Source organism: Perognathus longimembris, chromosome 11 (genome assembly GCF_023159225.1).
Source record: "Perognathus longimembris pacificus isolate PPM17 chromosome 11, ASM2315922v1, whole genome shotgun sequence".
Classification (NCBI taxonomy): Eukaryota; Metazoa; Chordata; class Mammalia; order Rodentia; family Heteromyidae; genus Perognathus; species Perognathus longimembris.
In genome coordinates this window covers 49,215,705-49,243,588 of record NC_063171.1, presented here as the reverse complement: position 1 = coordinate 49,243,588, position 27,884 = coordinate 49,215,705, and the positions used below count along the sequence as shown (strand labels likewise).

The following is a 27,884-nucleotide window of genomic DNA, read 5'->3' as shown; positions in this document are numbered from 1 at the left end:
TAACAATTCTTTTTGTGTTTTAGTGTTTTGTCAGAAGTTCTTCTTTATGCCTCTCATTATTATTGTTTTTTTTCAAAGTGGTACTGGGGTTTAAGTTCAGGGTAGGAGCTCTGCTGCTTGAGTTCTTCCTCTAGTACTTTTTGCTCTAGTTATGCTTGAGATAGAGTCTTAACTTTTGCCTGGCAGGCCTAATCTGTGATCCTCCTATTCCACTTCTTGCTGTGGCTAGGATGACAGGCGAGCTACCATGCCTCACTTCTGTAAGTTGAGATAAGGTCTTGTGAGTTTTTTTTCTTGGGGGGGGGGGGTTGGCTTAACAGCTACCATCTTGCAGATCTACTAAGAGATTAGATTAAAAAATAAGGCAAAAATTCTATCGATTAGAAAGGTATATACAATGGAATACTGGGATGAATTTCTTTGTGAAAAGCAAAGTCATGCTTTTCAGGTTGTGGAAGTAAGGATGCTAATTTAGGATATGGTTTCTATTAGGCAGGTTTGTGTTTGGATGAGCAAGGTATCAGGACACATAGCTTCTGGGCTATCACTCCCACCTTCCCATTTTAAATCTGAGAAAAAGCCCTCCTGCCACCATATTACCAATGCTTGAGAGGGGTCTTCATGTACCTTTGGCATATTATTTAATTTCTCTTTCTTACATTTAAGAATAGTGAGCTGACTACAACTTGCCCATTTGCGTCAAAGGTGTTTTTCGAGACTTCATTTAGACAGCACTTGTGTAAAACATCTGGCATAGTGCTTGCATGTTGCAAGCAATCAGTGACTGCTAGCTATTAATCTTACTATTTCTAACATTGCCACTTTAGAGATAAGCAACTGGGCACAGAAAAGTTACATATAATTTATCCAGGTTCACAGTTATGATGAATTGATGCAGTTTATTGTATAATACTCCCAGAAGAAAGTTTTGGTCAACTGTCACTCAACAGAGCATACAAACACATGATAATAACACTTACATATGCATACTATCAATATAATACAATAAGGTAAGAGCTACAATCTTTTTTGTTGTGGTACTAGGCAGTTCTTTCTGTTTTTTGAGCCACTCTTGTGGCATTTGTTTGTTTATTTATTTTGCCAGTCCTGGAGCTTACCCTCAGGGCCTGGACACTGTCCTTATGCTGAGCTTTTTTTGCTGAAGGCTGGTACTCTACCACTTGAGTTACAGTGCCACTTATGGCTTTTTCTGTTTATGTAGTACTGAGGAATGGAACACAGGGCTTCATGCATGCTAGGCAAGCACTCTACCACTAAGCCACATGCCCAGCCCTCTTGTAGTCCTTTTTTACTTTCCTTATTTTTAAAATAAGGCTTTGACTTTTACCTGGCAAGCCTGAACCATGCTTTTCAAGTAGCTAAGATTATAGGTGAGTCATTTTGCTCAGCTAAGAATTAGGATCATTAAAAAATAACAAGGTTTTATTGTGTGTGCATGCACGTGGTTGTTAATAGAAGGGTTTTAATTGTTCTTTAGTGTTTGGTTCTGCTTGATTCAAATGTGCTACAGCATAAAGAACAAAACACCTATTTTCACTCAAAAGCTTAAAAGTCCACATGACCTCAATGCTGAAACCCACTGACATTCTTAAATCTGCCTGTTGCTGTGGATTTTCTCTTGGCAACCACTTGGTACTGCCTTCTTCTAGGATGTCTTCCATCTTATGATGTATTATGGGCTTTATCTAAAGCCCAGAGGGACTGTGATTTCAGTCATATCTTGTCTTGAACATTCAATTTCATTTAGATTTCCATAGTCCTAAATAACTCAAGAAAATAATTCTTTTTGTCCTGTTCATTGTTCTACATGGAGGACACCTGAAAGAGGTGGGGCCTTTTCAGGTATCTGTAGATGATCTGGAGATGGTTCTATGCAGCACAGGTACTTACTGCAACTTTCTGACTGTTATGTGCAGAAAGAAATTCTCATGTTTGGAGGAATATTGAACACGCCACAGGGAAAATTGAATTGAGTTCTGAAAAATCTATTTGGAAAAGCTGCCACCGTATCTTAGCGCACATCATGCTTCCCATGTTTGTTCAATTCTTTCCAATTTTGTAAGGAGCCTCTATCACCAAGAACACATTATGTATTAACACTACAGAACATATTTATGTATTTACACTGCACAGAATATTCTATCTACTGAATAAAAATTCCTTTCTGTGTTTTCTGATTCTGCCATTTTGGAAAGCCTGCTCTTTCTTCCTTCACAGTTCATCCTACACTCTCCAGTTTAATGCTTTCTCTTCTTTAAAGCCAGTTTAATGCTTTCTCTTCTTTAAGCTTCCCAAATTTCACTAGTCTTTGGAGTGCTTTTTGTATTTCTGTATCAATTAATGTGTGCATATCTCTGTCATCATACTTATACCCAACATGATTGCAAGTTGTTTTCAGATTATAGAGGGCTGTGAGTAGAATATATTGACAATAATGTGAGACCAATAACCATGTCTAATTCCCCAAATGAAACACTTTTGCTCCTGTTATATGTTGGACATATGAGAAATATTTACTGAAGTAAAACATATCAAATTACAGTAAAACTACTGCCTCGACATTGCACATGGCAAATAAATTTGCATTCATTCATTCATTCTCAACATTTTTTTTGACGCGTTATTTAAGTTCACTCAAAAATATTCAATAATTAGTCAGGCACTGGTGGCTCATGCCTTTGATCCTGGCCACTCATGAGGCTGAGATCTCATCCAGGAAAGTCTGCAATGAACTACTTAGTAAAAGCTGGAAGTAGCACTGTGGCTCAAGTGGTAGAGTGCTAGCCTTGAGCAAAAAGAAGCTCAAAAAGAGAGCCCACGCCAAGTTCAAGCCCCAGGACCAGCAAAAATAAAATAAAATAAAATAAATCAATAAGTAACAAATATTCTGTGAAAACGGAACCAGGTAAATGAGAGGATGGGCAAGGTTGGGGGAGATGGAGGGCAGGCAATGGAAGACATAAAGTATACATGTGTCCCCTTAACTCTGAAAGTGTTTTCATTCCCATACGGGTTTGCATTTCACTGTGTAACTTTCTGAAAAGAATGTTTTCCCTCTTCTTTCATATGAGTTTTTGGTAGGTGAATATTATGCCCATAAAACTTTTACAGAGTTGTTAGCAAATATTTACTAGGCTGTAAAACACCCCATAATACTAGATACCAGGAGGCTTATGATATGTATAAGAACATTAATTCTCAATAATCAAGAGGCAAAGAATTTCAGGGATCTCTCAATTTAATTCAGTTGAAATAACTGGAATGTTGGGGTGTACCAGTTTTTTAAAATTAGAATTTGTTTGCTATTGAAATATTTAAGCCAAACTTATAATTTCATTATTTCAGTTCTATTACTCACTGTATTTGAAAGAGCTCTTAATAAACACAGAGAAAATAATAGCCTATAAGGACTAATTTCAAATATAAACTACTTTTCATTTTCTTATTTGTATAATTCATTTCTTTCTTTAGAAAAATATCGTAGCCCCTGAAGTGCCAGACTTTGAAGTCAGGCCCCATTTTACCACGTGAACCCCATTTTACCACGTGAACTCCATTTTAGAATTGAACCCTGAGCCAATCAGATTTGTACCTGTGTTCTAATCTTGCTTGCTTGCACACCTGATTGTTGTTAGTTTGTTCTTTGCCTTTATAAGCCCTGTGTAATCACAGCTCAAGGCTCCCTCCTAACCTCTGCTGTGTCGGTGGGTTGGACGAGGCCCGAGTTGCAGCTCGCTTAAATAAAGCCTTGCCTTGCTTTTGCATTTCAGAATGTCTGAGTCTCGGTGGTCTTCTTGGTGGTGGTCTCACGACTTGGCACAACACCCCTATATTTCTTTTTCTGTGACATTAGGGACTGAACCCAAGGCTTTGTGCATGGATGGCAAGTGCTCTACCACTCGAGTACTTCAAGAACTTTTTCTTTGTTGTTGTTTACAAGTTATGGTCTCCATTCTCTTTGTCCAGTCTGCCTCAAACTTGGGATCCTCCTACCTCTCTCTCCTAAGGAGCTGGCATTACAAGTGTGATCCACCACACCTGGCTAAGAATCTACATTTAAAACTTTCAGTCATCAAGTTATAATGAATACCAATGATCAAATTAGTCATGTCTTCAGAATGTTGTCACTGTTTTTGGACAGAAATTAACCTATCTCAGTAACGTTTCATATAATTATTTTAGAAAGATCTATAACGTTGCTTAAGAGCAAGATATGAGATATCTGGAAGCAGTTGAGTTACTTTTTGGGGGAGGGGCATGCTGAAGATCAAGCACACATCCTCACAAGTCACAAGTGCCTGGTATATATATCCTCAGCCCAAGATAGCTTTACAGAGCCTAGAATACAACCTCCTTAGATACTACTAACTAGGACATTAGCTGTTCTTGAATCCCCTTGGTACCTCTTATTACCGTAAGAGATGGTCGGGTGCAAATTACTGACAGCTATGAGACACTACAATGTCAGTATTTGTGTGGGAAAAGCAAATGACTCAGCAGATGCTCCCAGTAAATATTGAGAGTCAAGATGAAAACAAGCTCATCCTGGAAGTGCTCGAAATGATCCAGCTCATAAATAAGTTTAACAAGACCAAGATGTACCAGTTCTGAGTGTTGGACCAGTTAAGATCTTATACCCTCTTGTAGTTGAAAAAGAATGAAAGCTATTTCCCAATTTAAAGTCCTAGAGTAAGAAAAGAGGTGAAGTAAAATTGAGAAGGACAGAGATTGCAGGAGAAAGGGAAGCAGAAGAGACACTTAAAAATGAGGAGAACAGAAGAGGCAGATCTCAATCCAAGGCCAGAATGTAATAGAGTTCTGAAGACAACAGCAGAACTCTTCAGCCATGAAGGTACAAAGAAAGCTATTTTGTCTCAAGTCTACCACCTAAAGGCACAGGAAATCCTATTTTATTTGAAAAACTAAACAATGGCAAAGCCTTTCCAATGACCACCATACAAAATTAGCAAAAGGGGGGAAAAAAAAAGAGTATGTTCCTTAGTAAATATAAGCACAGTTTTAAAAAGGTATGTCTAAAAGAAAGAACAAAAGAATAAATTGTAATTACAGAAATTAAGTGCCTGGATAAAAGGTTTAATTAATAAGAGAGATGATGTTATTCAGAAAACAATTAGATAACAATCATTTAAAAAATGAAACAGAACTAGAAAAAGCCTAAGAATAAGTAACATGGAGATGGACCATTAAAAACAACAAAAAATGTAAAGTATAAAAATTTTAAATATAAAAATAAGGTATCAAAAGTGGAGTAGTGTTGGCTTACAAAGAGGATCCGATACATAATATGCATTTGTGAAGAAAAAAACCTTTAAATAAATGAAAAATAGCATAAATTAAACATTGTGAAAAGAGGAAAGATATCAGAAAAATTTACCATTGGAGAAAATATTTAAATTTACCTAAAGAATGATTGAACATACTTTACCTCTGGGGTAATTCCCCATGCTGACTAATACAAGCCTTAAAGAAAAGGAAAATATTCATTGAACCTCCAGGCAACTCTTAGTCAGATAAGCATGAAAAGAAAAGAAATCAACCTACCAACAACAACAATAACCCATATTACATCAGATATAAAAAACAATGTCTTACACAAATGTAGTATCATTTAAGATAGACACAAAAAAAGAAGTAATGGAAAGCGTATCAGGCCAAAATGATCTTTAAGTAAACAGGGCAGAGATAAACTATAGGAACTCAGGAAGAATTATTTAAATTAATACTTCCAGAGGATTCAGGCTCAAAATAAATTTCAAACAATAAGAACAGAGAAGCATCAACCAATTGTTTATAAAGCTAAACAGAATTAGAACTGAAACACAGGAAACAGTAATAGCTTTGAATGACACATGCTTCAGATAATTTGTATACAGCAAATGGCAAAAAATTAAAAGTATTTAGGAAAATATAATAAATTTGTTTACTACTTTACAGGTACCAGAGTCATGATTTGCCTCCAGTCAAGTGCTTGGAGAAAGCATGAGAATGGCAAAGAGATCAGCACCAGACTTCAGTAGGACTTACAAGGAATCAAGAGCAAAAGACAAAAAAAGGGGAAATGTATCAATACTTATTGGCAAGCATTAAAAGTAAAGGTAATTATTAGAAAAAAACATGTTGCTCCAAATTTACAGTGTATCAGTGAAAGAGAGAAAGCAAGAGAGACAGAAAGGAGAGCAAGAGAGTATAAAAAGCCAGAGCAAGAAAGAAATGAGAAAAAAGTATGAGAAAAAAAAAAGGCTTCTCTTACATAAACACAACCAAATTTAAATAAGAGGTTAAATTAGTGGAGTGGAGTCAGGAGAAGCTTAACTTCTTTAGAAAAATGTTATTGCTAGGATTAATATTGTGGGATCTTACATCTTTTTATAGAATTATAAAACAAAATTACAGTTTTGAAAAAGCTGTCATTGAAAATGAAACCAATAAACCTGACTATAAACAGAAAAACCTGCAGTCAGAATCTATTTTAAGTTACATTAAAAGTGATCACAAACCCTAGTGAAATGCCCATATCCTAGCTACTCAGGAGGCTGGGAAGTGAGGATCACAGTTTGAAGTTACTCTGGGCAAGAAAATCTGTAAGACACTTATCTTAAATCAACTACCAAAAATCCAGAAATGAACATGTAACTCAAGTGGCAGAACACTAATCCTGATTTTAAAAATGCTCAGGAACAAGTCATGAGGAAAAAAAATTAAAAACTCAGGGACAGCACAGCACCCAAGCCATCAGTTCAAGACACAGGACTGGCACACAAAGTACATCTCTTATTTACATTTCTCCCTCAACACCACTGTGAATAGTTTTAATATGCTGAAACCAGTGAAGGAAATTCTAAATAGTGAAGTGTCAAATTTGAACTGGAACTATCAGTATTAACCAATGAAAGGAAAAAAAAGAAAGAAAGAAAAAGGAAGAAAGAAAAAAAAGAGGAAGGGAGGGGGGAGGGAGGGAGGGGAGAAAGGAAAATAAAATGACTAAAGGAAGGGAGAAAGGAAAAGAAAATGAATAAGGGGAGGAAGAGAAGGAGGGAGGGAGGGAAGGAAAGGAAAAGGAAGGAGGGAAAGAAGGAAAGAGGGAAGGAAGGAAGGAAGGAAGGAAGGAAGGAAGGAAGGAAGGAAGGAAGGAAGGAACGAACGAACGAACGAACAAAGGAAGGAACAAAGGAACGAAGGGAAGGAAATTAAATCCTAGCTGGTAAAGGTCTATAAACACAAAATGCCCCTAACACCCAGAATGAGGTTATAAACCTGTTCTCTGGTAGGAATCTGCACTTGGGAGTAATGGCTGACTAGAGGCTGAAAAAATCCAAGAGCAGCTGAGATTATGATATAAGTAGACCACAGAGTCAAGGCCAGTGACAAGCAACACAAGTGTAGCAACCTAACAGTCTTTTGCTAAAGGTTTCAATCGTAGCATCAAGTACAGTGATAACTAATGTTCTCACACATATCAAAAACATTTACAGTAAACCAATGAACTGGCCATTGCAAAATGCTAGTGATTCTTTGAAAGTTGAAAATAAAGGGACCCAGTCAGGTATTTTGCTTGTTTTTCTTATATGATCTGTACTATACAGTATTCAAATTGTTGAAAGGGAACATTTTAATGAAAATCCAACTGATAAACTATTAGAAAAAAAATGAAAACCTCAAAATGACAGAGTTAGCAAGTCATCATTTTACAACCTCAATCAGGCACTTAGAAAATAATGGTGTGACTAATAAATCATAGGAAGAGCAAAGGAGAGAGGTAGCAATGTCACCTCTGGACTTGCCAGACAAAACGAAACAAAACATGGCACCTGAGTATAATCAGTTCTTCAGATCTAAATGCCAATTACAAGGAACACAGGGACAAAGGACTGTTAAATGACACCATGTGGAAAGTCAGCGATATTCCTCAGATGAGGGACAAGCAAACTGACATCTTCAAGTAAAAACTTTTCCAAGGAAAAGCCAGGAAGTAGGGCTTGTAAGTCCAAGGTGATTTAGGAGACAATCAATACCAAATATATATAGATATGCACACAAGTACTTATTATTTATACCTTTAAGAAGTTTATACTTTTAAGAAACTATTATTTAAAGGGCAAATGTGATAATATTGCTGCAATTTATTTTTCAGAAAGTCTTTTAGAGAAACAGACAGAAAAATTTCATTTGAAATAATGTGGGCTTGGTGGTTGGTAGGAATCCAGACTAAACAAATTTGCCCACACATTGATACATTGATTTAAGTTGATATATACACTGAGCTTATATTATATCTGTATTACTATATATAATTTTTCATGAGAAATATATAAAAGCTGCTTTTACCCACAATGCAAGTGAAAAAGCATCCTTTTAGCCCTTAACATAGATAGTATAAGGTCATTATAGGTTATTCCAGATTTTGAAATAGACTTTATCATGTTAAGTGCTCAGATTGGAAATTCGATTAAGTTATCTATGAAGTCTAAGCCATCTAGTCTCTCTCTATATCCCTGCATTGTAACCTGTTGTAAAAATATTACAAAATCTTTATCTGGGGTTTATTGTCCTTAGAAAGGATAGTGCATAGTTTTTATTCCATCTTTCTAATTAGTAATTTAAGCATATGTTCAGCATTTAACTCTAAATGTTTGCCTTTTCCCAAAGCTCTAAGACAGCTGTCCAAGATTTGAATGCCAGAAAACATTTAAATATCAACATCTGTTGAATTATGTTAATTTAGTGTAATATAATTGGGCATGAGTTGGAATTGATCATAAGTTTATGAACTAAACAAAGGTAAATTCCCAACAATACCTTGGTATACAAACAAAAATCACTAAGGAGGAGTGAGGAAAATTATTTACTTCTGAAGAGAAAAGGGAAAAGAAAAGTAGTAGTGGTAAAATAATTGATAGTTAAAAAACAAAGTTTAACTCTGTGGGATACTTGCTATCTTGCTCTTTTAAAATTGATCTTATAATCACAAGGCAATGAAGGTGGCTAAATGGATGATAGCTTAATGTTTAATATTTGTTCATTTTACATATTATTAGTGTATTTCAATTATACTTATATATGCATTAAATTTAGACTGAAGGATATTTTCTGCTATTTTAAGAGTTGTAAATATTTAAGAGTTAATGTGGTATCAGTTCTATACATATTCAACAGTATTTTTAAATTGAAATTATTTTCAATGTGGTAGATACAATTATAAATTGATTCTGGGGATTATAAGATACAAACTGTCAAGTAGCAGCTGTTGTTTATTGTTTTACTTATTTCAAATAATTCTTGCAGTCATTTATTTACTTAATAAATTAGACTACTTGTTTGTTTTAGGAAGTATTCTGGCACACAGACACAGACATACACCCAGACACATAGACACACAGAGACAAACACACACACATGCACACATACACAGTGGATTAACAGATCCCAAAATGTCCTAGTAATGAAGTTATAATGAAGCTGCAGTAGTGACACAAGCTGTTGTTATGGCCCTGCAGGTGGACCTTAATCACTTCCTAGGGGAGCATCTCTGGGAGTTAAAGGTTACTTTTGTGTCCATGGCCATTCAATCACAGAACCAATTTGGAGTGCTAACTGTGAAATTGACACCTGTCCTTAAGGAAATGTATTTCAAACTACACTTACTTACTTTAGTGAGGGGTCTCTGGGACAGGGTATACATGCTATTTTCCATCACTAGTGACCACGGCCAAATTCAGCTGTATCCCAGGAGGTGAGATGCTGTGCAAAAATGTAGTAATTTAAAAATCCGAATTCATCTGTGAGAGAAAGAGGGGACCCAACCCATCAGAGTTTCCCTAAGGATTAGATGATTTTTAAAAACACATTTGCCATACTCGAAACATTACTTACTTCCACATGGAAAATTCCTTTTGCTTTCTTTGTGGTGTGTGTGTGTGTGTGTGTTAAACTGGAAAGTACCATGTAAAAACTCAAACTGGCTGGTTGCTAATTTATTTAGCATAATCACAACTTAAAATAATACTCTGTAGTAATTAATTTAAGATACTGGCAAGGAAGAATTTCCAGGATGCCAAAAGGACAGGAGGCCTGAGAACTGGCAATTTGAGGACAGTGTGGTTTTATAAAATACAATAATTCGGTCATGTAAAATGGATTAATTAAATCCCTTAACAACCATTTTATGTTGTATATGTGATATGTTTCCAATTATTCTAAGTATCTCTGTACCTAGAAGTTATTCAGACGTTTTTAATTAGAATACATATATAATTAATGTATTCCAATTAAACACATGGAATACATACATTCTAGTTAAAAGGAATATATGAATATTTTCTATCAGCTCATTCATGCATACATAAGAATGAGTCAAAATAATTTAAGAGATCTTTTTCTATCAGATGGGTTAAGTAGATTTATTTGTAACAATGAAATCTAATGTTAGTTTTAAGTGTGGAAACAAAATAAAAAATACTAGAAAATTTGAAGGCTAGTTCTTAAAATCATTTAAAACTATTATTTTGTACATAAAATAACAATATCAAGCATTACAACTTATTTTCAAAAGTGGTGTTAAATTATTATTAGTTTTAATATGACAAGGGAGGATTTGTTTAAAAAATCCTAAATTTACTAAAACAGGCCAGGTGACATCTCATTTTACACAACTTAAATGAAGCATCATTTACTTTTGTTGATATTTAATTTTGTTCCTTCATTTCTGGGAAAAGCAACATTAAACAAGTCTGATCCATACCATTATTCAGTACTCTAATGAACAGTTATCCTCTTTCAATTTATTAACAGCTGTTCAAAAATGTAGTAATTAATAGTTTCATTTATTTTTGGCAAACCTGAAAAATGAAAGATCATTTTGTATCTGTTGCAAATTAAGTCTCTTTTTCCAAACAACAAATGAGACAGGATGGGGGAGATGAAGTACACCAAATCCTTGAACAGCTTTGGATCTTAGAAGATCAAATACAAATCTGCTGTAACTCTTGTCTTGTTGCATCTGTAACACAATGCAGGGTTCTGTACCATTCTATGGAAATGTATGTGCTCTCTATTTTCGTCAATAGGAATATTCTTTTTATCTTGACGGAGGAGGGCTGACAAGAATGCATGTGCTGATGTGTGTGCCCATATGTGCTTGGGAAGGTGATGGGATTTGCTTTGCTTCTCATATTAAATCTATTGTCATTGTGCTTTTCATTTTAGGAGACTTTGTTTTTAAACTACTAAGTAGGCAAGAGGACAGCAACAAAAAAAGCACATTTCTTCCTTCCCACTAATAGATAACAGAAAATATTAAAGTGCATGATACTCAAGGATTATCAAATCTTCTGACACGAAGTAGATGAAAAACATCAAGATTTTGCAATAGAAGGCAAATTAACACACATACTCCAAAAGATATCAAGAAAATTTAGTAGAATTTAGAAATAGCCTCAATAAAATATTTCTACTTGATTTCAAATTATATGTCAATAGACTACAAGATGATTTTTTCTATGTGTGTCTAAAGAAAAATGGTAAAAATCATACCAGTAAGGAAGGAAATAAAAATCCTCCAACCGTTTTCTTCATATATATATCAAAGGCCAAAGTAAAGCCCTTCATATGATCTAAATAATTGAAGACTCCAGAAATTCATACTTTTCAGGGTGGGGAGCAAGGTTTTTACAGAAATTAAAAACTCATCATTAGAATAAAAATGTGTCAAACCACACATGACTTAGTATCAGGTATCCTTACTGTGTGTTGTAAACTGACTTTGTATCTGGGAAGGTGACATTGAACTTCCTGGTGGTAACCAAAGATTCTGACATGAGAGATAATGTGAAATGATTTTGTTATATGAAGCCCCCATATGTTATGTGGTAAATTATCCGAGAAGCCGCATATTGACGGATCAAATCTTGGGAGTTTTTATTAGAGCATTAGCAGTCTGCAGGCAGCCAGTTGTTACGAAGGCCTAAAGCCCACAAATACCCTTAGCACTGTCAGGAAACAGACCAGAGAGGAAAGAAAGAACAAAAACAATACCGAAAAACCAATTCAGCTTCAATAAAGACCTGAAGTGGGCCGCCCTGGTGACTGAATTTGAAGCAAGAGACAGGTCACATGACACAAACATGGAGACATGTGGCATGGTGTAATGGTGCCTGGGCTAGTCTGAAATAGGGTCAGATCAGGGGGCTGGGTCACAGGAAGCTCCCAGTCCCAGGCACTTGACTGACAGGTAACCTACTAGTGGGCCAAGGGCCCACCCCTGTCTACAGGGATTTGGGAACATCCATAACCTAGGGGTAGGACTTCCCTTCCTCTAGGAATTCAGGCAAACCTACAAAGACAGATGCCAGATAGTACAACTCAACATGTGGCCAATGATGGTGCTGGCCAGATCTGACATTTCTTTAAGTAGCCTTGGAGCAACCCAGTTCACTTCCAGCTCTGGTTTAAGAGAGGTCTCCAAAGATTGAATGAAAGCTTGGTTCTCAGCAGGTGGTGCTACTGAAAATGGCTGGAGATGAGGGTAAGGATGCTAATCCATTTGTTGGATGAGTTTTTAAGAGGTGGAGCCTGATTGGAGGAGGTTATGTCACTGGGTAGCATGCCTTTGAAGCATATATAGGTTAAATCTTGGCTCAACATCTCCCATCCTGCTCCTGGACTCTAGCTGCCATGAGGTGAGTAGTTTTGATCCATCTCAAATATGTTCTGCTAAAACGTAGGCCCAAAGAATGGGGTCAAATGGGATGGGCAAACTCTGTGACTCTTCTTAAATATCACATGAAAAATAAACTACAATAAAACCAGGTGAAGTATGAAACTGTAACCTCTCTGTACATCAGTTTGATAATAAAAATTTGAAAAAAAAAACAGGTGAAACTTCAGGGTAGAGAAGCAGACAGAGAATGCTGAACAAATATAAGAATAATCAGAAAACAAAGCAGTCATGATGGTGCCAACTTAGAATCCCAGGTACTGGGAGGCTGATTGCTTAGTGGCTCTAGAAGTTCTGGGTTTGGGTAACATATTAAGACTCAGTCTCAAAACAAAAACAAAATAAAACCCCAAACCTAACAAACATCCCCCACTCCAAGACTCTGAGCCTTCTAATCACACAGAAGCATCAGATGAGAATAATCAGTAAGATCTAAGCAACATGGAAAAGCCTAAGTCATCAACTCACTATAAGCATGTAACTGTAAGTATAAAATGTTGAGGAAACACATCAAAGGAATGCATGAGGTTAAGGTTATAAAAAAATCACATCACTGACTATCTGAACATGTCTGCTCTGTAAGGGGCCTTCTTAGGAAACAGAAATGAAGCAACAAACTAAAAGACAGATTATAAAAGTAACATCACTTGATTCAGTTAGATTTTACTGATATGAAAAATCAATAATCAGTGTATTCCCTCCCTCCCAATTTTATTATTTAGAATCTAATAGTATATGTATAAAAATTTTCTTTATAATAAACATAAAATGAAAACAGTACATTGCAATTTTATTAATGACAATTAGAATAGGATGGAATGGCACATTCTGATCATCACTGCTGATAGTCATAGGGCAGGGAGGAGATACATGAAGTATGAAAGGCAAGTTAAGAGATCTTGCCCTTGGAACAAGAGACAGGAGTAGAGAATACCCTATTAATGAGGTTGAAATTCCTGGGACAAGTAACTGATATTACGAAAACAACATGGGCTATGTTTAAATGAGATTGTAAAGGCTGCCTTTTTCATATTATTAGACAGCCTTGCAGATGAAAGAGACACACTTCTCCTGTACTGTCCAGGCATTTAAAGATCCCCAGATGAATATATTAAAGTAGATTTGGCAAAAAAGGAGAAAGGGCCTAAAATGGACACCCAGAAAACTAATCACTGAAAGGATTTCGTTAGCAATAAGCATGTCCCTAAAATCAGAGATCCTGGAAAGAAAAAAACCATAAAAACAATTCCCCAAGGAGCTGTGCATGAAATCCTCTACACTCTAGAGACTCCAGCCATAACTACATAGCCCTCTCTTTGTTCAGAGCTTTTGTGGGGAATGCCCTCTTTAAGAGCATGCTATAGTCACACACTTCAAAATCTCAGTTTTGAGTCACTAACAGCAGACCACCTGTGCATTTATCTTTTCTTACTTGCTTGGTCTATTGTGGAAGTAAATGATCCCACAATTTATTGATTTAATGCATTACAGTTCTCTTCTCTAACCTTTACATTTTTTCTGTAAGTTGAAAAAGGAAAGTGCAGTCAGTCATCCAAAAGGGTTAAGAAAAGTCAAGATAATATTAAAAATAGTAAGAAAGAAAATGGATTTCAAGAGAGGAATAGAGAGTAATGCATATAAATAAGGAAGGTGAAGAATTTTCATCTTGTATTTAATAAAGCTTAAAACAAAAATCAAACTTAAGTCATTCCTTACATTTATCTCACCTTCTCAAATTGCCTAGTGCCTAACAGACCTGGTGGTTTTACAGAGTTAAGAAAATAAAATGTTCCCAGAAGTCACTGAAAGAGTATATATGAGCAGAGGGTTCAAAAAATAAGAGATTTTTAGATTTAGGCACAGTAGTGTACTTGTAATCTCAAAACTTGCAAAACCAAGGCAAGGAGATCTTGAGTTTAAGGCCAGTCTGGGTTATAGTATGACCCTATCTAAACCTATCAACAAACGAAGCAAAGAAACAAGCAAGCAAATAAGGTGGCCTTGAGTTGGGATGTAGCTCTGTGTTTCCCTAGAATTTTGGTGTTTTATTTCTTAATTAAGCACTGAAAAATCTTGTATATGAAAAGCATAAGACAATATTTAAAAGAACATTTAAGTTATAATATTGAGAAAGGCAACATATACGTATAAATTGTCTGGAATATTTCTGGAGATTTAAAATTTCTGGAGATATAAAATTTATACCCACATATAAATATACATCAAAATTAGAGGATTATTTAAGATGCTCCATTAGTTAAATAATAAAACAAATACTGAAGATGAAAGACATTGTAATAGTGACATCAAAATCCTGAGCCCAACTTACTTCAAACTAAAACTCAGTTCTTAGCTAAATCAGTCAATGTGAGACAAGAATAAAAAACATTTCAGACATACAAACTTGTCCTCAGAATGCTCAAAAGAAAATGTGTTGAGATTCAGGAAAGAGGCATCTCACACATGACCACCCTCCAGCCCCAACACCAGGATGAGAAGGAAGAGCTATGGAGGTACATTAAAAGTGTAGCAGGTCTGGGGCAAAGATCAGAATAGACATAGAAAAGATGGATTTCAGAAGGATACTATAAAGAGAAAAAATGAGAGGAGTTGTATTCTAGGAAGGAAATGTTAATTAGGATGACCATATTGGGGGAAAAAATTTAACAAAACAGAATTTTATCAAAGCCCAAAAGTCACACAGAGATAAATAATATTAAAATGCATAATCACAATAATGAAAACAATGTATATGTATTTGGTCTTTTTTAATGTGAAGGATTTTCCAGTTTGAGAATATATCTTCAAATCTTGAAGATTTGATTTTTATTTGGTTGAATAAAAAACAAAACAAAGCAAGATGGAATTATAGCAATAGGATGGAAACAATGGTAAAAACACTTTTTTAAAAAACCATTCAACGCTCTTTTTGCATATGTTATCAGAATATAATACACATATTGCTCTCTCATAAGAGATGTAACCTTTAAATTTGGAGGAGAGGGGAATTCCACTTTCTTTACATTAAAGAAAGCTCTAAAATTTGTTAATGATGGGAGATAGAAATGTTTTCTTCTAAAAATTCATCTGACAATATTCACAAGCTTTAAATGATATACATAAAATAGCATTTTTTTATTCATCACTAGTAATCCTGAAATAGATTCTTGTAAACAATACATAAGATATTTAAAGTTGGCATTTTAGAACTGATAGTAACCCAAACTACAACTCACCACATTCCTTATTAACACCGGAAAAACCTGGCCTATAATTTAACGGTGAGAATAAATTGTGATTTTGAATGGCTTACCTGCTGGCAGTTTTCACAGAACAGTTTTTCTTGTGTCCTCTTTCGGCTCGGTTATCTCTCAGGAGCTGATGGTATGTAAAGTGTTCAGACAATGTTATAGAAGCAAAAAATATTTTCATTGTGGAAAATCTCATTCACAGGGATACTAATATTTTAGTGTTCACTTACATTACCTCTTTTTCTACTAGGTTCCTCTGAAAGTAAAGACTACTATACCTTTGCTAAAGATGCCACTACCACTGTAGCAGTGTCAGTAGAGTTGGCCATCTGGTTGGCAATCCCACCAACACAGTAAACTGACCATCTTCATAGTACACAACCCTGAAGCTGGAAGTCTAGAACTCAGGTCTGTCTCTTGTCCCTGGAGTATCCCTGGAGGAAGTAATACAACCTCTAGCATTGCATTAACTGAAGTTTGAGGCTGGCACTTGGGCTGATATGAAAGAACTAATAGTATTATGTTGGCAATTACTGACCTACTATAGTCAAGTGCACTTAAACATTCTATTTCAATGAAATTATTGGCTTGGAAATACATAATTAAAAAAACAATAAGCCTTTGACTGCCTCCTCAAGATGTTGTGCCATCCACCTCCCTTCAAACTTGATTTTCTTAATTGGAAGGAAAACGAAAGAAAAAGAAAATAAAAAAGGAGACAATACTCTTCATTCTATGTTCGCACAAACTGTAGCTTATGTGTGCAGATTTATATGGAGACTGGGCTAAAAATGATGAACAGCATTATTAGAAATTAACTATGCAAAAGTAGAAGCTTTAAAATAATGGAAAACAGACATGGGTTCTAATCTCAGCTTTGCCAGTAACAAGTCACTAGGCTTCGATAATAGTTTTTCTACAGTAGGTCTATTGTGTGACCTCAGGTAAAGTATTTAACCTTTCTAAGCTCTAGTTTCTACCTGTAAAATAGATAAAATAATATTGACTGGTGAGGCTGCTGTGAGTATTAAGTAAGATAAATCATGTAAAATACTTAGTGATATGAGACTGGAACATATACATGAAATGCTGAGAATGTGGTATCCATGTTACAATTATGATTACAAATAAGCAAACTGGTTGTCTAGATATATTCTGACCAGATTCAATTACTTTACATGAAGGATAACTGCTTTCCACTGTTCGATTAACTTCATTTAGAATCAATTATTACCATGTCAACAAGAACAGACATTAGATCATTAAGCACATGGTTAGAAAGAATGTCTTAAATACATCTTCAGTTAAATAAACACATATATCTCCAGTTTCTACTTCTTTCCATCCCAACTGCCACCATCTAGTCTAGACCATCTTTTTCTTTCATCTCCTATCCCAGCCTCCTTGCCTCCAGCCTTGCGTCTGGCTAATCCATTCTATATACTATAACCAATGAGCTTTCTCAAGCTATCTGATTTTTATCTTGTGCAAGGCTTACATAAACTTTTATAATATGATTATATCTGAGAGTTCACAATTTATTATTCTCCTGTGTACCACTGACCTAATGACATATAATCCCAGCCATACTGAACTTTCAGTGTGAGGTGTGTACCATGCACTCATGACTCATGACTTGCCCTTAGCTCTGCTTATTCAACTTGTCTGCATCTCTAGGATTCAGAATTATGTCTGAACCATTTTTAGTACTCAATAAATATTTGTTGAATGAATGACTGAATGTGTAGGTGATGGAATAAATAGGGAGTGTGATATTATATGATATGTATTTGCAGCTATGTTCCATTACTACTACTTATAGAAAATAGCAACCACTACAATAATAAAGTATATTAAAAATGGTGTTTACTTTTCTATAATATTTCAAGTCCATTTATCTTAAGTCCATTAATCTGAAAGTGTTTCAATTTAGAAATAGAATCAAGAACATTAAATTATTTCTAAAAAAAATTACTTTGGAATTTCTAAACCTAGTGCCTTAAAAATATATAGACACACAAACCAACACTTGTGACACACATAGCTAGAAAAGGAAATCTCTATCTCTGTTTTAAGTAATATTTAATTAATTTTTGCAATTTTAAGATAAAATATACTTTTACAGTTTTTCTGAAGTTTGTGTTAAAACAGTTCAGAGAGTTCAAAATGCTACTTACAGTGTGGTGAAATATAAAGAATTGTATGGTTTGGTTCATAAAGTGTAACCATAATGATGAAAATAAATATGTCTCTGAGAGACACCAGGTAAATAAATTTAAATGAGATAGCACATTTTTCTGAACTTTAACACTGTATTTCTTCATATTACAGCAATATTAAGAATGACTCCTGTTTCTCCAGGTGATAACTCTAGCCACTATATAAAACTAAGATTGTTACATATATATGTATATATATATATGTGTGTGTATATATATACACACATATATATGTAAATAAGCTATTCTCAAATTAGCTCACACTACCAGTAAAAATTTAAATTTAGTATACCTTTGAAAAAAATTTTTATGCCGGTACTAGGGCTTGAACTTAGGACCTTGCCACTGTCCCTTAGCTTTTCACTAAAGATAGAGCTCTAACACTTGATCCATAGATCCACTTCTGGTTTTTTGGTGATTAGTTGACAATCTCATGGACTTTCATGCCCAAGCCCATGCTGGTTTTGAATGGTGATTTTTGGATCTTACAATCATGAGTAGCTAGAATTACAGGGGGTGATTCACTGGCCCCTGGCCCCTGTGCAAGTTTTAAGATGCAGCTGATATAAAAATACAGACTCAGATCTCTGGGTCATAAATCAAAGAAGTTGAAATATAAACACAGATTAGCTAAAGAGCATTGTTGAAAAAAATTAAGGTCGGATACTACAGTAAAAATAATATATTTATATTTTAAAGATTCCTGACATATTTTCTTTTTAAAAAAGGAAATCAAGTTAAGAGTTCCTAGTAAAAAAAAATACAACTCCTTGATCCTTGCTCAAATAGCAAGAGCAGCCTATCTTACTTTGAGAAACTCTTCCTTCTTATTATTGGTAGCTTTTTTATTCATTGAATTCCTATCAGTGTCACAAGTGAGGTCACTTTTAAGGTTCTGACTCAATAATGTCATGTCTGATTAAAAACAGAACTTCTGAATATTGTGCACAGTGCTTCTTACCTTCCATCTTTCAGATTGCTGGACTTAGGCCAAACGGAGGTACAATTCCCTTATTAGTGACCTGCAGGTGTATATTAAAAATGACGTGTGTAAGAATTACATTAAAATGCACAAATGCATAACCTAGGCATACAACTTTTAAACTTGCTGAACTAAATAGGAAGATGTGTTCCTTATGGACAGTGATTCTTATTATTATAGAAACGGAACTAAGAGTTTCTGTGGCTATTTATAATCTTTTCACAACATTATCAAAAGTCTCAAATTCTTGCCACAAGAGGAAGAAACAAAAGAGCAGAATTCCTCTCCTCACTACCTGATACAGAGAAGGCATTCAAGCTCAGAGTGTCTCGAATGGAGTTCCTTTCAGTGAACTCCACAGTTATCTGCAAAGTATTTCAAGTCTCTACATGCTCGTCTAAACTAAGATCTATGACTCATCCAGACACGTGTAAAATTCAGCTAAAAAATGAAACTGTAAGATGCTGGGGGAGGCAAAACCCCAGAAATTAAATACACACATGCACACCTGTGCACACACACATATGTGCTTTGTATACTTGCTTCTCCCTCCTTCCTCCACTGGCTTGATTCTGACATATCTCTTTTATAGTTCCTTCTATGGGTTTCTTAACATTTACCAACATATTGTAAGTACTGCTTTTATGCTCATGTTAGAGAAAAAGATAGGCTGTTTTTGAAACACAGCGGTTTTTGTTAAAATAGAGTACCTAATGGACAATGGACAATAGGCCAGCTAGTTAGTTAATATGTACTGAAAAGTACGAGCACAGTGATAAATGGAACTGGGAACAGGATTAAGCCTCAAAGATCAGCAAGAACCAAAAATTATAATTTGAGGGAAAGGAGTGAAGTTGTTTTTATAAGAAATGGGGCTAATATTACTATTATTATATTGAAAAGTTAATGTGAGGAAAATAAAAGGTGACTATGCATGGTAAAAGTCATTCATTCATTCAACAACATTTTGTAAGATTTTTACAATTTTCTATGGTTTTATATCTCACCACTTGGACCTAGGTTTCCAACAGTTTGCTATGATAAAGTTATGTTTAAGTTGAAGTAACATACAACTAGCCCTCAAAACATAAATAATGTGTATTTATATGTACAGTTGATCCGATTTATATAGATTCTCCAATTATGAATTCATTCACTTGTTACCATCTATTAGTCAATGAATAATATCACAGTCATTCTTCTGGTCCTTTAGTAGTTACCCACACATAGGCATGGAAGAGTAAACACTGTATCACTAAAGTGAGTGCTGGAGCTAAGGTCCACAAATGTGGTACTCTGTCTTCCGGCTTCAGCTCTCATACTGTGAACAGGTAGGAATTTCTGTGTTTTGTTGAGCGCTATGTTTCTTTGCAATTTGAATTTTGTGGGTAATTTCACTGTTTTCAAATACACAGTGTTTAAATTCTGGCTATGTGTATAAACTCTGAAGTTTACAGAAAAAATATGAGTGTATCATTTAAATCTTACTTAGGCATGAGTTACAGGGCTATTGGCTATGAGTTCAGTATTCATAAGCCAATAATCTATATACAAAATAAGGGATCCTGAAGAGAAACTGTTTGTCTTTCTCTGAAGAGCACTGTCCAGGAATTAATGATTAAGTGTTTGAGCCTACTTTATATAATATAATAACTACATGATGAGAGAAATACCTACATTTCTTAATAGATGATCTCTCTAGTCAACATTAAAATCTGATCTGTTTGTTATAATAAAGTTTAAGTAAAAGTCTCATTTAAGTATTAGTTAACGATTATAGAACTTAAAAAAAAACAGGTCAACTTTCTTCTTTGTAAGTTACTATTTGCTTTTTTCAGTGCTGGCGACTGAACCCAGGAACTTGCAATGTTTGGTACATACTTTAACGCTGAGCTACACTGCAGTCTTAGCTATTAATTAACTTTTCATAACATAGTAAGTTCGACTAGTCAAAGTTTCAGCTGTACAATAAAGCCCAACTTAAAGGTAAAAAAATTACAGGGTTACAATGAGATTTCAAAAGATTACACTGTGGGATAAAGTATCTCTTTTATGCTAGGAGACAATATAGGTACTAGAAGCAGAATTTTGTGGTAAGCACTCTGTGTTTTGAGGGGTATGAAGATAAAACATCTAATTTTTAAACTCTCGATAATAAGATAAATGCATCACAGTAGAGTTTCCAAACTTACAGAAATAGCCAGAATATATTCTATATTGATGCAAGAAGTATATTTAAGAGGGTAAATCACTCATGGAAAATGACTACATAACAAAAATAATTGTAAATGAATTTGAATTCCCAACACATTTTTATTTTATTAAGCTCTTATGTGTTATGGAATAAGTAAGACATAATAAGAAATATAGTACAGATTATAATGAAACACATGACACTTCCTTTTGTAAGTCAAGGGAACTATGAAGATATCATAGATAGCAATAAGAGTAAGGTAATCAATGACTATTTCTAAACATAAACATAGGCAATGCCCCTTCCTTACTCATCAAAAGAAATGTTCTTCAAGGATTTGGATGTTATCACTTCCATATATTGGAAAAGTATGCTTTTATATGGATCATCCAGTAAAAAAAATAACTCATCATTCATAATGAACAAATAATCTATGCAAAGATTCAAAGCTTAAAATGCATATGCTTTAAAGCTTCTCATAATATAAGTCGTAAATTACCTTAGCATGGTGCAGAGAGAAAAGTAATACATTCAAAAGACAAAGGCACTAAATGACTTATTATGTATGTAAAGACAACTGAAATGAAGGGCAAGTTCTTGTTAAGGTAGTGAATCATTGTGCCATCATGGACACCAAGAGGAGATTTTAAAAATTCATGGTCTCCCTTATTGGGAATAATTAGTACAGGTTTAAGCAAGTCATAGCAGAGCATCACAAGGCCCAATAGCTATACCCTTATGAACACATAAGATGATGCTAAGTGAAATGAACTCCATGTTATGGAGACAATTGTTATATCACAGTTGTAACTACTTTCAATGTCCCATGTGTATATGTAGCTTCTATTATTGATGATGTTCTTGTATCACCTTCCTGTGGTTATACCTACACTATCTGTAATCTTATCTGAGTATAATGGAAACCGTGTATACTGGTATTGGAACTAGGAAATTGAAAGGGAATACCAAAATTGAGAGACACAGGGTAAAAAAAGACAAACAACTACAAAAGCAATACTTGCAAAACTGTTTGGTGTAAGTGAATTGAACACCTCAGGGAGGAAAAGGGTAAGGGGGAGGGGGGAGTGGGGTATGAGGGACAAGGTAACAAACAGTACAAGAAATGTATCCAATGCCTAACGTATGAAACTGTAACCTCTCTGTACATCAGTTTGATAATAAAAATTTGAAAAAAAATTCATTTACAGATAGAATGTAAATGTCTAAGAAATGATTGCCAAATTCTACAATTTTGTAAAGAATTTCACACATTGATCTTATATGTAACAAAAATTACTTTTAAAATATTTCCCTCCCTTAATTCTTTGAAACCATGTGTAGTAAGTCTCACACATGAATGTGTTCCAGGCCTTTCCATGAAGTCAGTCAATTTAGGAAAACTCTGGTGCTGAGGAACATTTATTTGTTATTGTGTAAACCCCTGGTATCATTAACTGCTTTAAAAATAAGCTGAGTACTTCAATTCTTACTGCATAAAGAGAGATAGACATAATAATGTTCACTATTCAAATCTTGCTCAGTTCCTATAGGATGACTAATACCTCAACCGAAACTCTTATAAACTTCTTATAGGCTTTAACATTCAGTAGCAGATTGTGCTCCCCATAAATCCTTAATTAATCCAACAATCTCAATTACCAAGTATTGTATTTTTGAATTAGTACTCAAAGCACCTTTCCTTATAACTTTACACTATTGACTGAATAACTTTGGATAAGTAGATCAGTTACACAGACACATGAAACAACCTTTGTCAATTCAGATGGAAGTCGAATCTTTTTTAAAGATTCTTGAAGTATAATTTGAAAAAGCTGAAGATGTTAACAAATCTACAAAATGGAGTGTGTGTCAGAGCAATAGTGATAATACAGAATGTTAATATAGAGTAAGCATTTTACTAGACATGATTTAAACTTCTATAATGAGTTGTAACATTCTTTGTGTTCAGATAATTAACACAGTGCTTTCTCTGACCTACATTAATATTCAGTCTTAGCATCATTGATGAGCAATTTTATATAATTATTTTCTACCTAGAACTCACTTTTAATCACAGAAATATAATTACAAACTAATACTTTCTACATCATAAGCATGATAATATTTCTGATAATGTTAATATTTAATGCAGGTTTATTTCTTTTATTTTCTCTTAAAAAAAGAGAATTCTGGGGCTGGGGATATAGCCTAGTGGCAAGAGTGCCTGCCTCGGATACACGAGGCCCTAGGTTCGATTCCCCAGCACCACATATACAGAAAACGGCCAGAAGCGGCGCTGTGGCTCAAGTGGCCAGAGTGCTAGCCTTGAGTGGGAAGAAGCCAGGGACGGTGCTCGGGCCCTGAGTCCAAGGCCCACGACTGGCAAAAAAAAAAAAAAAAAAGAGAATTCTTTTCAACCAAAGTACAAGTTTTTTTAATTTTAATTTTATTGTCAAGGTGATATACAGAGGAGATACAGTTACACAAGAAATATAGCAGATACACACAAATCTAAATGGGATAAAGATATGTAGATGACATGTAACATATATAGCATATATGACATGTATAACATGCATGTGGCATGTGTAAGACACAAGTATGACATGCATGAGACATATTGAATGTCTAAAATATATGGTGACATGGATGTGACATGGACATGACATGTGCAACACATGTGATTCATGACATACATGTAATAGGCATGACATGCACTGCACATGTGATGAGCATGTTTTGTTTGCATGTGACACCCAAGTGACATGCATGTGAAAGGTGTGACATACATGACATGTGGCATGTGACATACAAGTGACATGTGTGACACACTGTGCATGTGACACAGGTGCTCTGTGCCATGAGACATGCATGGTGTGCAAGTGGCATGAATGTGTGTCATGTATGTGTCATGTATGGCATGTAAAGCATGTGCATGCCATACACGTGACCAGCACAACATACAACGTGCATGCTTCACATGACATATGTGATATGCAACATACACGTGACATGTATATAGTACATATGTGATCTGCACAGCATGCGTGCAACATACATACCATGTGTATGCCATGTGATGTATGCTATATATGACTTGTGACATATACCATTTGACGTTTGTGACACACATGACATGAGACATGTGCATGACATGCATGACATGTGTGATGTACACTGCATATACGATATGCTATATGTGACAGGTATGTGATGTGCATGTGATATGCATGCCATGCATGTGACACACATGACATGTTAAATACATACTACACATGACATGCACGTGGCATGCGGCGAATGTGAATTGCATGTTATATGACATGCAACATGTGACATGCATACTGTGACACACATGTTATTACATGTATGTGACATATGAGGCATGCATGCAATGTATGGCATGATGCTACATGTGACACATTGAATGTATAGTATACGACATATAGCATGTGACATGCATGATGCATGTATGCCATATATGTGGCATGTTTGTGACCTATCTGTGACCAGCATGTGGCACATGTGTGACTAAATATTGCATATATGGCACATGTGTGCAATGTACTTGACATGTGTTACATACATGTGACATGTGCAGCATGTATATATGACATGCATATGATTTGTGTGGCATGCATGCACATTGCATGTAACGTGTATAAGGCATGTATGGCATGCGACACACATGACATTTGACATGCATAAGCATGGCATGCATGTGACATATATGGTATGCATAACACCTGTGCCCTTCATGTGGCATGTTTGTGACATATGTATGATGTGTGACTTAACATGTGTGCTATATATGGCAAAAAAGAACTAGGGTGGTAACTTTTTTCTCTTATCCCAACTACTGAGAATCACTAATAGGCAGATTAGAATCCAGGCTAGCCTGGACATAAATGTAAGGTCCTATGGAGAAAATAACCAGAGTACAAACAGCTGAAGTTGTGGCTCAAATGACATACTGCCTACCAAGAAATCACAAAACCTAGAGTACTCATTTAAAAAAAAAATAAATGATAATGAAAAGGTGAGATAGCAAAGCTCATGGGATGCCAGCAAAACAATGCTAATACGGAAATTTTGATCAGTGGACTTCTGTATTAAAAAAGATGAATTATCTTCAATAAAAAACTTTACCTGAAAAAACAATAAGCGGGGGATTTATTTATAGCCTTTTTCTCATAAAGCTGACCTACTATCCTAAAGGGAAATAGATAAATATTTGAAAGAGACTGACTGCTCTTTGGATTAGGATATTCCTTACCTGGCCATGCTCTGTCCGAGCCCCAGGGCTAAACCAATGGCTGTGGAGGAAAGAGAAGAGCTGTTAGTGGAAAATGGCTGGCAGTACTTGCTCTCACACCACCGATTTGAAAGTGTTCACCAGACTGATTTGCCACCAGCTACACAGCCTTAAATATGCTTTATTTTAATGGATACTTCATGTAATTCTAGACTTACACCAATTTTGACAGAAATGTAAGAGTGCATATAACCCAGTAATTTTCAATTTAATAAGCAAACTGAGTTAGAATTACATTTCCATTTAATTATGTTAACATAAACTGCTGGGACTGTATTCATTTTATGAATCAATTTTGGTTATAAAAATCTACAAATGCTATCATTTACCACAACTTAATTATAGCATCATTACAACAAATTACGACCTTTTGATTACTAGACTCAGAAAAAAAGCTAAAACCACCAGAATATTCTCTTGCGAAGTTTTGCTCCCAGAAACAGTGTAAAAATCCCTGGATTAAAAATCTGGACCAGTAGTCAAATGTACCTCAAATTCATTTCCTTTAAGTTACAGCAACCAGTAATCTGGCTGAGAACAAGATAACAAAATTAAAATGTCATTGAACAATCAAAGACATCCCATCTCTTCCTGCCCAGCCCACCCCACTTGCTACAGCTGCCCCTGGGGTTCAAAATTCAGCCCAAGTACTATCCTTCCATTGAGGCTTACTGAGTTCACTGGCAGCATTCTGTATAAAACAGAAGGCCCATCACTTTGAGAAATGATACTGTTATTACTGCTAAATTACGGTGGAAATTATTTTTTTCTAGAACCATACTACTACTACTAGAGGTACACTTTATCTTATTCTCATAAAACCTTTATGAGATTATGTTCATGTTCCAGTTGCAGGGAATTTGCTTCCTTCCTGTACAAGGGTGCAGGTGCTTCCTTCCACCACTATAACAGGGTATGGCTTTTACACTGGAAAGGCACATCTCCTGGTTTCTCCTCCCACCCCCAAATTCTCCATGGTTATTGTATTCATGAAACATTTCTCAAGCTCATAGATGGGAGTGTTCCCTGGCAGGGCAGATTCCATGAAAATGGAGACCTGCTGGTATTACAAGACAGTGTCTGGATTAACTACCAGTTGATTATTCACCAATATCGCTTAACGAATAGCTTGACTAAGAAATATTTCCATCCTATTATGGACTGTGTCTTTTGCTTTGAGGAAAAATATTTTTTTAAGAAATCAAATGAATACAACAGTTAAAAACCTTTCATAATAAAGACTGAAAAACTGCAGCCACTTCTCCCATTCCACTGAATGAAATAAAGTATTAATTGAATGATTCATATGTAGTTTATTAATTTTACATAGATTCTTTAGAAGTACTTTAAATGAGAGGAGGCTAAACGTAAAAACAGCAACACATGTGAGCTAAGTTACTAAACCAAGGAAATTACAGCAAATCAAAAGTGGCATTGATCAAGTTTGTCTGATGTAGTTCAACCTAGAGTTAAAGCCAATCTCCCTATGAAACAATAGGTGCTAGATTTCAAAGTATAAACGTATTCCCAATGAATATAACCTTTAATCCAGGCAAATCTTGCTTTGAGCAAATTTGATATTTACACAAAAGATAAAATAAGGGGTGCATATTTACTTTACAAAGGAATACATCATAGGGTTGTAATGAGTCACTCATGTGCATTTAAAATAAGTCTGATCTATATATAATTCCTTAAGCAAAAAAAAAATCTCATTTAAAAATAAAATAAAAGCAAACTATAAATACAAATTAAAAATCAAGTAATTGATCATATTTATCTTGATTTAAAAATAACTGCCTCTAAGTGGTTGAGAAAAGTTATAGAAAAAAATTATGGAACCATTTAAAAAGCACATAAAGTAGAGCTGAGTTATCAAAACAAACCTGTTTTCTCTTTACATGTAGTTTTTATGAGCTAGTCTTACATTTGTACACATTTTCATATCTGAATATTTTAAAAGGTAATAATTAAAAACAAATTTTGAAACTTAACTTTTACAGAAAATAGATACTAATTTCTCTGCTTCAGCAGATTGAAGGCTCTTGTCATTTTTGTATGTAGCTCTCTTGGAAAATGAATCTCTGATTTATCTGTGCTAAATATTTCCTGCTAAAATAACGTATATTAATGATTGGGCTTTATGTCTTCCAAGGAAATAATTACTAG

The 27,884-nt window shown here is 34.9% G+C and overlaps 1 protein-coding gene and 1 long non-coding RNA gene across 3 annotated transcripts in view; one reads left to right on the top strand and one right to left on the bottom strand.

Annotated features, from left to right (window-relative positions):
• Nucleotides 1–27,884, bottom strand: part of Gpatch2 (G-patch domain containing 2) — a 139,245-nt gene that overhangs the window by 18,371 nt on the left and 92,990 nt on the right. For both annotated transcript variants that reach the window (XM_048356629.1, XM_048356630.1), the window contains exons 7-8: nt 25,677–25,716; nt 16,068–16,132 (exon numbers count right to left, since the gene is read on the bottom strand). In XM_048356629.1, the coding sequence (XP_048212586.1) occupies nt 16,068–16,132; nt 25,677–25,716 (105 nt within the window). The remainder of the gene's footprint in view (nt 1–16,067; nt 16,133–25,676; nt 25,717–27,884) is intronic.
• On the top strand, nt 12,441–13,091 carry LOC125359103. The gene is made up of 2 exons (XR_007212489.1): nt 12,441–12,846; nt 12,913–13,091. It is a non-coding gene; the product is annotated as an uncharacterized LOC125359103 (long non-coding RNA).